The 13,668-nt window shown below is 37.6% G+C and overlaps 1 protein-coding gene across 4 annotated transcripts; it reads left to right on the top strand.

Moving 5' to 3' along the window:
* Positions 1 to 24: 24 nt before the first annotated feature.
* bag5 (BCL2 associated athanogene 5) lies at positions 25 to 12,453 on the top strand. 4 transcript variants are annotated; one of them, XM_073039743.1, is made up of 2 exons: positions 25 to 89; positions 6,641 to 12,453. In XM_073039743.1, the coding sequence occupies exon 2, from the start codon at positions 6,735 to 6,737 to the stop codon at positions 8,079 to 8,081; it is 1,347 nt and encodes a 448-aa protein (XP_072895844.1). In that variant the 5' UTR covers positions 25 to 89; positions 6,641 to 6,734; the 3' UTR covers positions 8,082 to 12,453. The 4 variants fall into 4 exon arrangements, with proteins under 4 accessions (XP_072895844.1, XP_072895846.1, XP_072895845.1 ...); XM_073039745.1 differs by lacking the exon at positions 25 to 89 and adding an exon at positions 117 to 168; XM_073039744.1 differs by lacking the exon at positions 25 to 89 and adding an exon at positions 855 to 1,000.
* Positions 12,454 to 13,668: the final 1,215 nt, after the last annotated feature.

Here is a 13,668-nt window from a genome sequence, read left to right as displayed (position 1 = left end):
CAGTGCGGCATTTCCTGTCGTAAAGGAACGTGTTCCTGTTGTGCGACGAAACTCCTCAGGCGTCTGCCGCTCAGGTGCGGCTATGGCTGGTGAGTGAGTGTTGAGTGTTGTCCGGCTCCGTGGACGGATTGTGCGGCCCAAGCTGTCTGCTTTCGGTGGAAGTGGAAGGTTTATTTTAATTGTAGAATTTAATGGTAGTGGGAGCGGTTCTGGGTTAATCTAGGTCTGGGCTGCGTTATCTTGTCAACCGGGGTGAGGAGTGAGACAGGTAGCCGCTGCTCGACCATGACTCGCCAGCAGACCGTGGCCGTGTCCACTCGACATTTGTGACCTTTTCATATCCTAGTTCTGGTTAAATACCTTTTAAACCCCATGGAAGTTATGGGCAGCGGACCCGCAGCACCTGCTCCTGAGTCTGTGGATATATCCTAGCTTAGATCAGGCAAAATAATTGAACCAATTTGGAATAGAATACTGTGGAAAAAAATCGTGTCCACCCCTCCCAAGCGTAGCGATTTACAGCTATCTTAATCCACGCTGACCTTGAATGCTGTGTGACGGTTTGGTGTCTCGAACCAAGTTTGGATTACATGGGGTGAAATTAAATTTCTGTATAGCTCTCTTGGTTATAAAATTCCAAAGATTCACTACCCTTAAGATGAAGAGACGATTTCTTATTTCTATTCTGAATCCCTTATTTGAGACTATGGGCCCTGATTCTAGAGACTGTAACCATGACTGGATATAGATTGGTTCCTGGAATATAGGGTTTTATATTTTGAGGAGAGATTAAGAAGGCTAGATCACAGCCAATGGCATGTCCTGATGGTGAATGATGATGAGAGCATTTCTATATTGATTTCAGGATGACAGGTGGTGTTAGTGGAATGTAGCAATTTCTAATAGGAAGCAAAAGGAAATCAGAAAAGAAAATAGGAAATATTGGAAATATGCAACCTGTTTGCAACATCTGTGAAGAGAGAAATCAAGTTTACAAAAGGTCAGTGACTCCTCAACAGGACTCAAGACCTTCAGTGTTTCTCTTTGCACAATTGCTGCGTGAAAGTTTGCGATGTATTGTCAACATTTTCTCTCTGTGTGTTTACCGTTAACTGAGATTGACAGTTTAGATGCAAGATTAATGTTTCTGCTGGTACAGTGAGAAGTAACATTTGCATTATAAAAAATCATCTCCCAATAAGTGAGAGTATTTGATGGTATTTCCATTGCTGAGTCCCCTATCATTAACATGGGGGTCACTAGTTGATGAGAATTTCAACAGAACCAGCCATACTGTGGTGTAAGAACAGATCACAGGCTGGGTGTTCTGGGAGTGAAGTGCCTCCTGTTGTTGATAAGCCTTTCCATTATTTACAGGGTACGAATGAACAGCTTAATTAAATACTGTCCATTCTCGCCTGGGTGTATGCAGCTCCAAGAATTGTTTAGAAACTCAGTGTCATCCAGAATAGAACAGCCTACATAATGTAACCTTAATCACCAGATTAAACATTTATTCTGAACACGCAGACACGCAGTAGCCATTAACTATTAGCTATTTGTACACCATTAACAAATAACACTATTATCTGCCTTGACACACAGTAGCCATTAACTATTAGCTATTTATACGCCATTAACAAATAACACTATTGTTATCTGCCTGGGCTACTGTGACCAAACCGCCCCCCCTCCCCCGCAAATCCATCATCCATTACCTCTGCCACTGAGAAAGGCAAGGACAACAGATGTAAGGGAACACCACCACCTGCTGGTTCCCCATCCATTTTACACCCTATTCTCATTTGGAAGTAGATTGCTGGCCAATCATTGGTACTGGTTACTGCACAGGACTCTGAGAACAGCTGAGAAGATCATGGGGTCTCCCTACCATCCATCAGGGACAATTATTAGGAACACTGTGTACACAGGGCCCTTACTATTACTAAGGATCCCACCCATCCATTCAGCACCTTCTTTACTTTCTACCATCAGGCAGGAGACTCTAATGCATAAAAACAAGAACAGTCAGAATGAGAAACAGTTTCTTCCCCCAAGGCCATTAGGCTTCAGAATTCCCTGCCGCATTGTATTTGAAGTGCCACTAGTTAATCTGTTCCATACCTTACAATATTTAATATTAATGCACTTTAGTTTGTTTTTTATGTGTGATTCATCTGTAGATTTTATCCTTACCTTCATGTTATTGTGTGTTATGTACTTTACACCCTGGTTCGAAAAAAAGTCTCATTTCTATACATGTTATATACTTGTATATAGTTAAATGATATTAAACTTGACTTGGCCCCTCCCGAACAGATTAGTAGGAGTAACTTCACCAGAAAGGCGGCAGCGCTTCAAGGAATCACCTCGCTAATCAGGAATAACTACTGGTCTTTCTAAGAGTATTCATATTCTGAGAAATGAGAATAACTGAAAACAAAGAGGTGAAATATTGGCCATGTAAGAGGATGGCAGACAGGAAAATACTTGGGAAAATGGGTTGCTTGGCTTGGGAATGTGGCAAAACAAGTGCAGTAAACTTCAGAAGCACCTTGCCTGCCATGTTCCAAAAGGTGATCATGATTCAAGCACAAACCCCCACAATTCCTCAACTGGCAGGAACTACTGCAGCTATTGTCAGTTCTTTTCAGAACAAGAAAATAGTGTCTATTAACTTTCCTTGAGACAACATGCACTAAATGAAATTCTGAACTTTTTAGATGTTCATAGAAATCAAGTGAACGTTAGTGACGAGGGAAGATGTCAAAATACTGTACTGTTTTACAGGTCTAGGTCAAAGCCAAGTCAAAGTAAGTATATTAGTAAATTTGTGTCACCACATACTACATTGAGATTCATTTTCTTGTAGGCATTTACAGTAGAATAAAGGAAAAACTACACCAAGTCTGTGACCAATGTGCAAATATAATAATTATAATGGATAAATAATACTGTGAAAATGAGTTGTAGAGTCCTTGAAAGTGATGCCATACAGTAGGCTGAGGAATAGTGTTGAGGTGAGTGAAGTTATCCATGCTGGTTCAGTAGCCTGGTGGTTGAAGGATAATAACTGTTTCTGAACCTGGTGGTGTGGGACCTATGGCTCCTCTACCTCCTCCTTGATGCCCCCAATGAGAAGAGAGCACAGCTTGGATGGGTGGGGGCCTTTGATAATGGATGCTGCTTTCTTGTGGCAGGACTCCATGTAGGTGCGTTCATAGATTTCAATTTCCCTCCTATGTAAATGGAAATTTGATTGTCAGCAACAAAAGAAAATGCATATTTCATTGTTGCGTCCAGCAGTCCAAAAGAGAGTGAGGAAATTAAGGCATTTTCATTGGATAAGCACAAATATAAACTCATTTGTCAGACAATATTTCCCTTTTTTTTTCAGAATATAGTAACAGGAACAAGAAAGCCTACCATTTTCAATTTGGTCAAAGTTCTTAAAACTCAGAGAAATAGTAATCAAAACCTCCAACTGATTTATCATCTGGTTAGCTTATTTTTGGCTGGACTTGGAATAATACATACATACAGATTAATTTCTTTCCCTCAAAAGAGAGAAATGAAAATTTCACTTATTTGACTATCAGGCTTTGTAATTCTTTGCATTGACATTGAAACTATTTCCTATTTGTCTTTTTGATTCAAATGAAGAAAAGCTCTTAATTAGAAAAGAGAAATTTAAAGGAAGTACTAAAACACATGACACCATTTTAACTTATTATTTACAGGGCTTTTGTTTTATTATGACTTCATCAGTGAAACAATTGGTCTAATGATATCAAAATTGCTTAGCAACCTGAACTATCTACTGTTGTTACATTTCATTTGCATGAATTCTTGTTAGAATTCAATGCATCTTCACTCTAGAATAAATCTTTTTATTAGGATTTGCTTAAAGTTCCCTTGTTTTGACATTGCAAGTCTGTAAGTCTGAGCATTCTTTTATAGACTTTCCTGCATCCTTTTTTGTGTATGAGGTGCTGTAAATTCTGAATCTAAATAAGTAAATGTATCACGACTAGTGTCATGTAGCATTGCTAATATGATACTCAGCAATACAGGACAAGATTGTCCCAGTTTTTAAATCCCACGTGATTAATTTCACCTGGTAATGTGATTCAGGCTGTCCTAATTAGCTTCATTGCCATTGATTTAGTTACCAGAAAAATCAAATATTGTCTTACAATTTTTTTTCAATTGTCTGCTACAATTCTATATTAGTCGTTTCTGTTGGAGATTAGAGAGAGAAGGGTGATACAGTATTTAGGAAAATAAAAGACATTTCTAAGTAGATTGACATTACTGAAAGTTAATGGCCCAAAATTTACTATCAACAGTGAGCCACCTATATAAGCCAATCTACAACACAACAGAGCTTTTAAGTTTAATCCACATCCCAGGACATAAGTAGCTGTCAGAACTTAAAATTTTCTGATTTAAAAAAAAATTGTGTTTTTTCCCTTCATCAGATTCAACTTTGCAGAGTTTGTACAGAAACGACACTGCGGTTGGAAGTGCTTTCACCTTCATGTTTCTTTGCCAAACTCTGAGGAATTCAAAAATACAAACGATGTTACAAGGGAAAGCAACTATAACAACTCCCTGCAGCTGGGGTACTTCTGCATTTGTACTAAGTTGATGTCAGTTATTTGCAGGACTACTGACGTGTCCTTACAAAGTCTTGGCCAACTGAGAATATAAATACATAACAAATAAAAGCTGTAGGTCGTTACCGTGAGGAATCAAAGGGATCAATGAGGAATATGTTATGTATTCATAGAAATAGAAGCAGGAGCAGGCAGGCAAATAGAGCTACATAAATAGATCAAGGGATTGGGTCAGTTGATTTACAGTAAAAAGCTCCATTCAATCTTTCCTGGTTTATTTATAATATATATATATCAATTTGAACATCATTTATGTAAGTTTTTTTTACAGCCCTTTACATCTCAGTGTCCTTTTAATTTGTGGATACCATAGTTATTGCGCAATAGTTCGATGTATCATTGAACTGATGTTCTGCACAAATTTAACATTTAGTTTTTGAAATAGAACTTTGAAACTAGGAAAGGAAGTTATTGACTCAGAACAGCCTCAATCTGCCTGTTGCTGGCATTTAGTAGTTTATTAGCAGTTACTTGGTAGTAGAGAGTACATTCGGCCCTCCTTATATGCAAATTCCACATGTGCGAATTCAACCAACCGCGAATCGAGAAAACCCGGAAGTGCTCTTCCAGCACTTGTTGTTTGAGCATGTACAGACTTTTTTTTCTTGTCATTATTCCCTAAACGATGCAGTATGATAACTATATTACATAGCATTTACATTGTACTAGGTAATATAAGTAATCTAGAGATGATTTAAAGTATACGGGAGGATGTGCGTGGGTTATCGTGGATCGGGATCGACTGTAAGTTCTCTTACTAAGTAAGTTGGAACAGATACATCTGGTATTAGTGTCAGTTAGTCAAACGTTTGTCTTAGTATATAGTATATATTTTACCTTTCTGTGAGTATAAAACACTTAAGAACGTATGTTTCAGCGCCGGGAGGATCAAAAACCCAAAACCCAATAATTAAACTACTGCGTTGCTTAGTAGTAATTGTAGCTTTCATCGGGGCAGTGCCTTTCTCACTTTATCCTTTCAAATTGTTCTGATCGTTGACCGACATAGCCTAACGCTTTTCCAATGACCAATGGCGTTTCACCTCTTTCCGATCGCTTTATTATTTCCACTTAATTTTCAATAGTGATTGTGATTATTTTCGTGAACAGAAACACTGCGGATTCAGAGCTGTGCCGCCTGGTCCTAATGTCCACTGCACTGAAACAGGTTAAATAAGATCTGGGGTTCCGCTGGATCCTAAGGTCCACCGCAATGAGACAGGTTGAATAAGGAATACGTACACAACGCTGGAAGAACTCAGCAGGTTCCAGCGTTGTGTACGTATTCTTTGATCCACAGCATCTGTAGCTGTATTTTTTTGAGGTTGAATAAGGGACTTGAGCATCTGCATTTTTTTGGTATCCGTGAGGGGTCCCGGAACCAATTCCTCGCGGATAAGGAGGTCCAACTGTAGATGTATGCAAGTGTTAAGGTCATTAATTTTATTTATTTAGAGGGTGCGGCACAGGCTCTTTGGATCAACAAGCCGTACCACCCAGCAACCCACCTATTTAACCCTAGCTTAATCATAGGACAATTTATAATGACCAATTAATCTACTAACTGATACATTTTTGGACTGTGGGAGAAAACCCAAGGGTTTTAGCGTACAAAACAGAAAACACCAGAACTGAACTCAGAACTCTGATGCCCCGAGCTGTAGTAGCATCGTGCTTACCACTATGCAGCCATGGCGCCTCCTTCTGTTTAAACTTGTCTAAACTTAACTTAAGCTTAATAATATTTTAATGCAAGCAATACTTCAATTTTTATTAAAGTTATTATGTTTGTGAAGCATAATCTCCAAGCAGATAAAGCTGATTAATAATCAGTGAAAGCCTTACAGTTTCATTTTCATCTATGAGGTGGATTTTGCAGTTAGTCGCAAGCTCACTACAGAGCTTGGTTTCAACTGGTATAAAATATCAACCGTGCTAACAATATTTATTATTGCCTCTAGAATTAAAGTTGCGATCTGCTGCCAAGAAGTGACATGCTGACCATATTTTCATTCAATTTTCAAATTGCTGTGATTCATTAATGAAAAGGAAAATATGGACATGGGTCAACAACATCCATCTTTGATTAAGGTTCAAGAAATTCAGAAGGAAGTACAAGAAGCTAAACGACTTGTATCATCATTCAGTGGTACACAGGCTGATAAAGAATATAAGCAGTTGGAGAGCTTGTTGACCAAGTTGCTATTTGAGTTAGATGCAGTAGATACAGACAGCAAGTCAGAAATTCAGTATGGTCGCAAAAATGCCATAAAAACTGTGGAGGAGCTATTGAAAGAGCTGGAGCAAGCTGCAACTCACCCATCACGGCTAAGAGTGGAAAATGTCTTTAGTGATGCACAGCGGCTGGTTACCAGTGAATTAACTTCTGCTGGGGGATTGATAACTGAAGAGTTTGCTGATCAGATCCAAGAAATAATTTTTCAGTTAACTCAGGTAAAAACAGGAGGGAAAATTGGTTTGAGGAAAGCCAGATATCGAGCACTAACAAGAATTTGTGCTGTCCAGGATATCATTGAAAACTGCATTGGTCGGCAAGCATTAAGTTTACCTCTATCCACAAATACACATCCTTCTGTTTCTAAGATCAATTCTGTTTTACTTGAAGTTAGCAAAGCAAGGTGTGATGTAATTGGCCTGTTACTGAGCCTAAATGCCATGGAAAATTGTGCACACCTATCCCGAGTCCTCACTGGTTTGTTAATGCAATTGGATGCAATAGATGTGGCTGGACACTCGGAAGTAAGAAACTACAGGAAACGTGTGGTGCATGAGATCAATTGCTTACTGGAACATTTGGAGATGGAATCCGAGGGAGAGTCTTCAGGACGTTATGACTTAACTCAGAATCAGTCTATCAAACGTATAGAAGAAATACGTCTGAAGACAACACAATTGAAACATCAGCTGTTGCAACAGGAAAATGCCTCTGATTTGCATTTCAAACCACATACTGAACTGCAAAGTCTTCTCACAGAATTGGATCAAATAGACATTGACAAAAATCCATGTATCCGTGAAGCTAGGAGAAGATCTGTAGTTGACGTGCAGGCTGTGATCGCTTATCTTGACCTGAAGGAGTTTCTTGAAAAGAGAGATAACATGACGGAACAGCTGGAAGATGAACATCCGTCACTGAAGGCTATATGGGAGGTCCTAAGTCACTTGTCCGAATTTCAGAGGCAAGCCCTGTCTTTTGATGGAGCTAGAACTGACAAGAGTTATGTTAGACTGGAAGAAATGCTCACAAAACAACTTCTAGCACTTGATGCTGTGGAAACCCAAGGGAATGACGGTGCTAAGGTTGCCAGAAAACAAGCAGTGAAGTTTGCACAGAATATTCTTAATTACCTAGACATGAAAACAGATGAGTGGGAATATTAAATCGTAGTTCTCGATCGGGAGAGTCGCTTTTGTGCCTTCCTTTGCACTATTTTTAATTGCTTAAGAAAATTGTTCAGGTTATTTTGACAGTTTCATGCAGATTAAACTCCCATCTCATATTATCGTCATTTCATAATATTGCACTTTGAGTGCAATAAGTGAACATTATGACAGTTTTGAATGTTTCATTAAGATATCATTGAGAGCACCTTAAATGTCATTTAATGCTCAATAAAATTAGATTTAAATTACAGATGAGAATTTGAAGATGCGTGTTGCTGTAAATTTCAATAAATTTGAAATATAATGTTTCATATTTTACCAAAAATGTATAATTTGATGGGATATTTAAACTGGGATTAAGGAAAATGTTAACACCGCCATCTCGCTACTCCATAGTTACATAGAACTGTACAGCACAGGAACCTTTCTTTCAGCCCATGGTGTCCGGACCAACCATGATACCAAATGAAACTAATCCTATCTGCTTATACATGATCCATATCTTTCCATTCCTTTTGTGTTTGTGTGTCCATCTAAATGCCTTATAAATGCCACTATCATGTCTGCTTCCGCCTTACTCCTGGCATTTTCCAGGCACTAAGGACTCAATGCTGAAAAAAACTTGCCCAATGCACTGTATCTCCCTTAAGTGTCTCTCCTCGCATCTTAAAGCTATGCTATCTAGTATTTGATATTTCTACCTTGGGAAATAGACTCTATCTAGTCTCTCATAGTGTATAAATTGTCAAGGCTCTCCCCCAGACTCCGACACTGTAATGAAAACAATCCAAGTCTTTCTAACCTCTCATTTAGTGTGGGAATCTTGTGAAGCTTGAGGGAAGTTATTTTGGGCACTCGAGGCTACAATAGTTTGTACTACAATGGTAACACAAGTGGATACATCAACCAAAACTATATTAATATACACTAGCCATCACATTTATATCTGATGCCTCAAGGATGAGAACCCTTTCGAGAGAGAAATGAGACATTTATTTAATGAGACCATAAGTATAATATTTCATACAAATCATTTGAACTCTGTCTTACATTATGTATAATAATCATTATACATAATCATTTTCACCATCCTGAGGGAATCAGAATTCTGACGAGCATGGATATAACAGATGGTAGGGAAATTTTCCCCTTAGAAGAGTGTGTAAAAACTAGAGGATAGGGTTCAGGGTAAAGGGTAAGAGATTTAGAGGGGATCTAAGGAGGAATTTTCACCCAGGAGACAAATGCATCGTGGAAACCCTCACAACATTTGAGTAGCATTTAGGCAAATGCTTGAATTGTACAAACCCCATTTCCAGAAAAGTTGGGGTATTTTCCAAAATGCAATAAAAACAAAAATCTGTGATATGTTAATTCATGTGAACCTTTATTTAACTGACAAAAGTACAAAGAAAAGATTTTCAATAGTTTTACTGACCAACCTAATTGTATTTTGTAAATATACACAAATTTAGAATTTGATGGCTGCAACACACTCAACAAAAGTTGGGACAGAGTTAAAATAAGATTGAAAAGTGCACAGAATATTCAAGTAACACCAGTTTGGAAGACTCCACATTAAGCAGGCTAATTGGTAGCAGGTGAGGTATCATGACTGGGTATAAAAGTAGAGTCCATCAAAGGCTCAGTCTTTGCAAGCAAGGATGGGTCATGGCTCACCCCTTTGTGCCAAAATTCGTGAGAGAATTGTTAGTCAGTTCAAAAGGATCATTTCCCAACGCAGGATTGCAGAGAATTTAGATCTTTCATATCTAGAGGGAGGGTGAAGGGCCAGTTCCTGTGTCCTTTGACACTATTGAGGTTGTTTCTGTACATTATCAGAATGCACCTGCAAGCTAAATTGATAATGTAATGTTACGTACCCCATAACTGGGTATTTGACCAGCAGAGAAAGAAGAATCCGTTGGAGTCTGGTGGTACCAAACTAAAGGTGTTTATTAGTAAACTACACAATACAATACCAAAAATACAAATATACATATAAAACAAGTTAGCAGTAATAAACCTAAAAGTGTATGAATTGTCATAGGAAAGTATAGAGTTCAGTTCATAAATGCTGAGTGGTTATGGTTGTATTGAAATCATTGGGGAGAGAGAGAGAGCGAGCGAGATGTAACAGCAACAGCTGCGGCAGGCAAACCTTTTGTGGCTTTCTTAATCCATCGTATCATTGTGGTCATTCAGCTATTACCCCTCTGTTCTTCAGCTAGTTCGTTCTTCTGTGGTGGACTCGTCACTCTGGCATGAGTGGACACACACACAAGTCCCCACCGGCCCTGCTGTAACACTGTGAGCTTTACTGACCGATCTCCTGGTTCGGTCTCCGAAACTCCCACCTTTCTGTGGGTTCCCAACACTCAGTCAGTATCCACTGGTGTGTCTGAAGGGTGTCTCTCCAGACCTGTCTTTTATCCCCACTCACGGGGTCTCAGCTATCCATCAACCCTGAATGACCGTGTCCATCAAATCAGGCCACTCCTGCTATCTCCTGAGGAATGTTAACGAGCAAAGTAAAGTCCTTGTAGTGGAAGGTAAATAATCCAGGAAGAGTCAAAATACAGTAAATCAACAGTCTCTCTCCCCCTCTTATCTGTAGCAGATGTTCTTGCCTGGGCTTTATCTCTCTCTCTCATGAGCAGCATAGCAACAGCAATAGTTTGTGGTTCTCAGGAAGGGGGTTGGGAATGGTTAACTCTGCACCCCATTTCCATCAGGTCTGTTCATCACTCATAACAGTAATTCATGCTACTGCCATTTAGATGTTGAATATTTCTGATTTCTTTGGAAATATTTACATTTTATCATTGGCATAGTTTATTAAAATTAGTTCTATGTATGAAATTCATAATTTTGTAGTTCTTAAGTTAACAGATCTACAATTGAAATGCATTTTACATTGTTAAAGTTGTTAAGGTATTAGTATTCAAAATATTAATAATGTAGGTACTTACTGAATATAATTCTGTTATCAGAAATATCAGCTTACATGTGTTAATGGATAGTACCCATTGAAATTCATTAAATTACATTGCATTTTAATTAGCTCTTGATTAATATAATTGCCATTGCAAATATTTATTAGACCATTTAAAATGTTATCCTTGGCTAACTTAGAGCTTATGGTAATCAATTAAATTAAGTGACTGAGTTTCTAGCCATCTTTCCACAATGGTATCGAGTAAGAAATCTAGTGCTGTATTAAATCTCTCTCAAGGATATACATCATTATCCCTTCTGACCAGCCACATGTCATAGTTGCATTGTTCACATATATTGGAAGCCTTCGAACAACACAACCCAAACCTGCAAAGGACAGAATGATAAAGTAGATTGGAACATCACCTGATCTAAGGAGTACATCGTTTTAACTCCTCCATTGTTGCTATTGTAAAATTGCTGTGCATTACCATATGGGTAAAATTGGACGTAATAAGATGACTGGTAGAGACAATTAATTACTGCCTTGCCATCATTGCTGACATTTTATAAATGAATACCTAAAAAGTGAAATGTTTAGTTATTATGCTGTATGGCAGTTCACTTTGAGTTGTTAACATTGAGTAAGCAAAGCTGAGATCCGTAATGCTGACAATAAGCTAGTGGGAGCCATACTTTTGTGTTTGTTTTATGCAGTGAATTTCTTTGGGGCATGTATAAAGTTTATTATAATCTTGGTGTTTTGATTGAAAAACTATCAATAATGTGGTGCAGTGCAAGAAACTGCTCTTCTAAATTTCAAATGTGGCAATCCAGCAAGTCAGAAACAACCACTGACAAGACTTAGAACTAAAATAAAGGTACACGAAAGATGACATAGCTGTCAGAATTTGCCAGTTTGCTTTCTCTGCTTTAAGATACTAATATAAATATTAAGTTCAATAGAATGATCTAAATTTCCGGTGTTTTTTTTTCGCTGTACTGTACTCAAAAGCTCCACTTATCTATGAAACAAGTCCTATATTATGAAAATAATAAAATCCAAAGGTGAAGGAAATCTAAAATAAACACAAAAAGAAAATATGTTGGGAACACTCAGTGCGTCAGACAGTCCTTCATTCTGATGAAGAGTCCTTATCCTGAAACATAAATGCAGTTTTTCTTTCCACCAATACTGCCTGACCCACTGAATGTTTCTAACATTCTCTGGGTTGAATCAATTTTTAATTTGTACTTTCAATTTGTCTTTGCTAGAATAAGATTTTAGTCCATAATATTGATGTTTGTTTAAAAAAAAACTTCGATTTCTGTTATTTTGTGGTTTTTAATTCAATCAACCCAGGTCAGAATGTTTACGGTTGTATTTTTGTTGAGTTACCATCCAAAGAATAAATAATAATTTTATTTTTAATTTATTCAGTAAGTTTTGTTTATTGTCTTGATTGCAGTCTAACTAGATACTTCTGTTGATCTGTATTAAAAATAATGGGGCAAGTATGGAAACATGATTTGCCCTTTTGTAAGTTTAATACATGCTGCCTAATCAAAATCAGGTTTATTATCACTGGCATGTGTTGTGAAATTTGTTGCACAAATCTGAGCTACAAGACAATCTTTACATTGAAAACAGATATATAATATTGACCCTAGTTTGAGAGTTTTTTTGCTTCAAAGTGGCACCAAAAACAAAAAGTTTCAAATGTAGGCTTCATTGTGATGTTATGAGTGTTAGTGATAGTACATTTGGTTTGAGTTGCTCTTGCAACACCAGTTACATTTTGATTTCAGGATATGCCAGGCAATATAACTTAATTATACTGCCAACAGATTTTCCAAATATTATTGAATACGTATTAGAAAAACCTACATGGATCTAGATCAATCCTCAAATATATTTATTTGAATTGAAATTATAATTTTAAGGCAGAAATTTGCTCAAGTACTAGATTAGGTTCCATATTCACAGATGAAATTCTTCACTTGATATGTGAATGGAACATGACACAAGGCCATGTTAAATGTTTAAATCTTCAATAGCATCTTATTAGTCATTCACTGAACTCATTTAATCAGGATAAACATTGGGATTTTCAGGCTAACAAAATAACCCAACGTAAATTTCCCCCACAGTCTGACATTGCTGTTTGGTTGTCAGAATGATGCAACAAAACCACACAAGTTTACAGTACAGGAAGAAGCTAATTTAGAGAGACGAGGCTGTTGATGCTGAAATCTGGAGCAACATATAAAATGCTTGAGGAACTCAGCAGATCAGACAATATCCAAGAACAGGTATGGGTAATGAACATTTTGGGTCCAAGACCCTTCATCTCAACTCCCCTTTTCTTTCTATAGATGCTGCTTGACTCACAGTTCCATCAGCATTAGTGTTGCAGCAGGAAGCTTTTTTGTTTGAATAAAAAACACTTTCACTCTCTCCCCATATGTATTTTTCTCTGATACTTCAGTTATTTTTCTCATGTTTGCTTGATTGTTGAAAATGCCATTGGTTCAAGCATTCCTTGTAATGCAACATTAACCTCCTGTACACATTTTTTTTTCTAACATCCCTCATTTATATTGACATATTTATTTGAAACTCCCACATAATCTATCTTCCTAATCA

Source organism: Hemitrygon akajei, chromosome 3, assembly GCF_048418815.1.
Source record: "Hemitrygon akajei chromosome 3, sHemAka1.3, whole genome shotgun sequence".
In the NCBI taxonomy this organism is placed as follows: domain Eukaryota; kingdom Metazoa; phylum Chordata; class Chondrichthyes; order Myliobatiformes; family Dasyatidae; genus Hemitrygon; species Hemitrygon akajei.
This window is presented reverse-complemented; position numbering and strand designations above follow the sequence as displayed.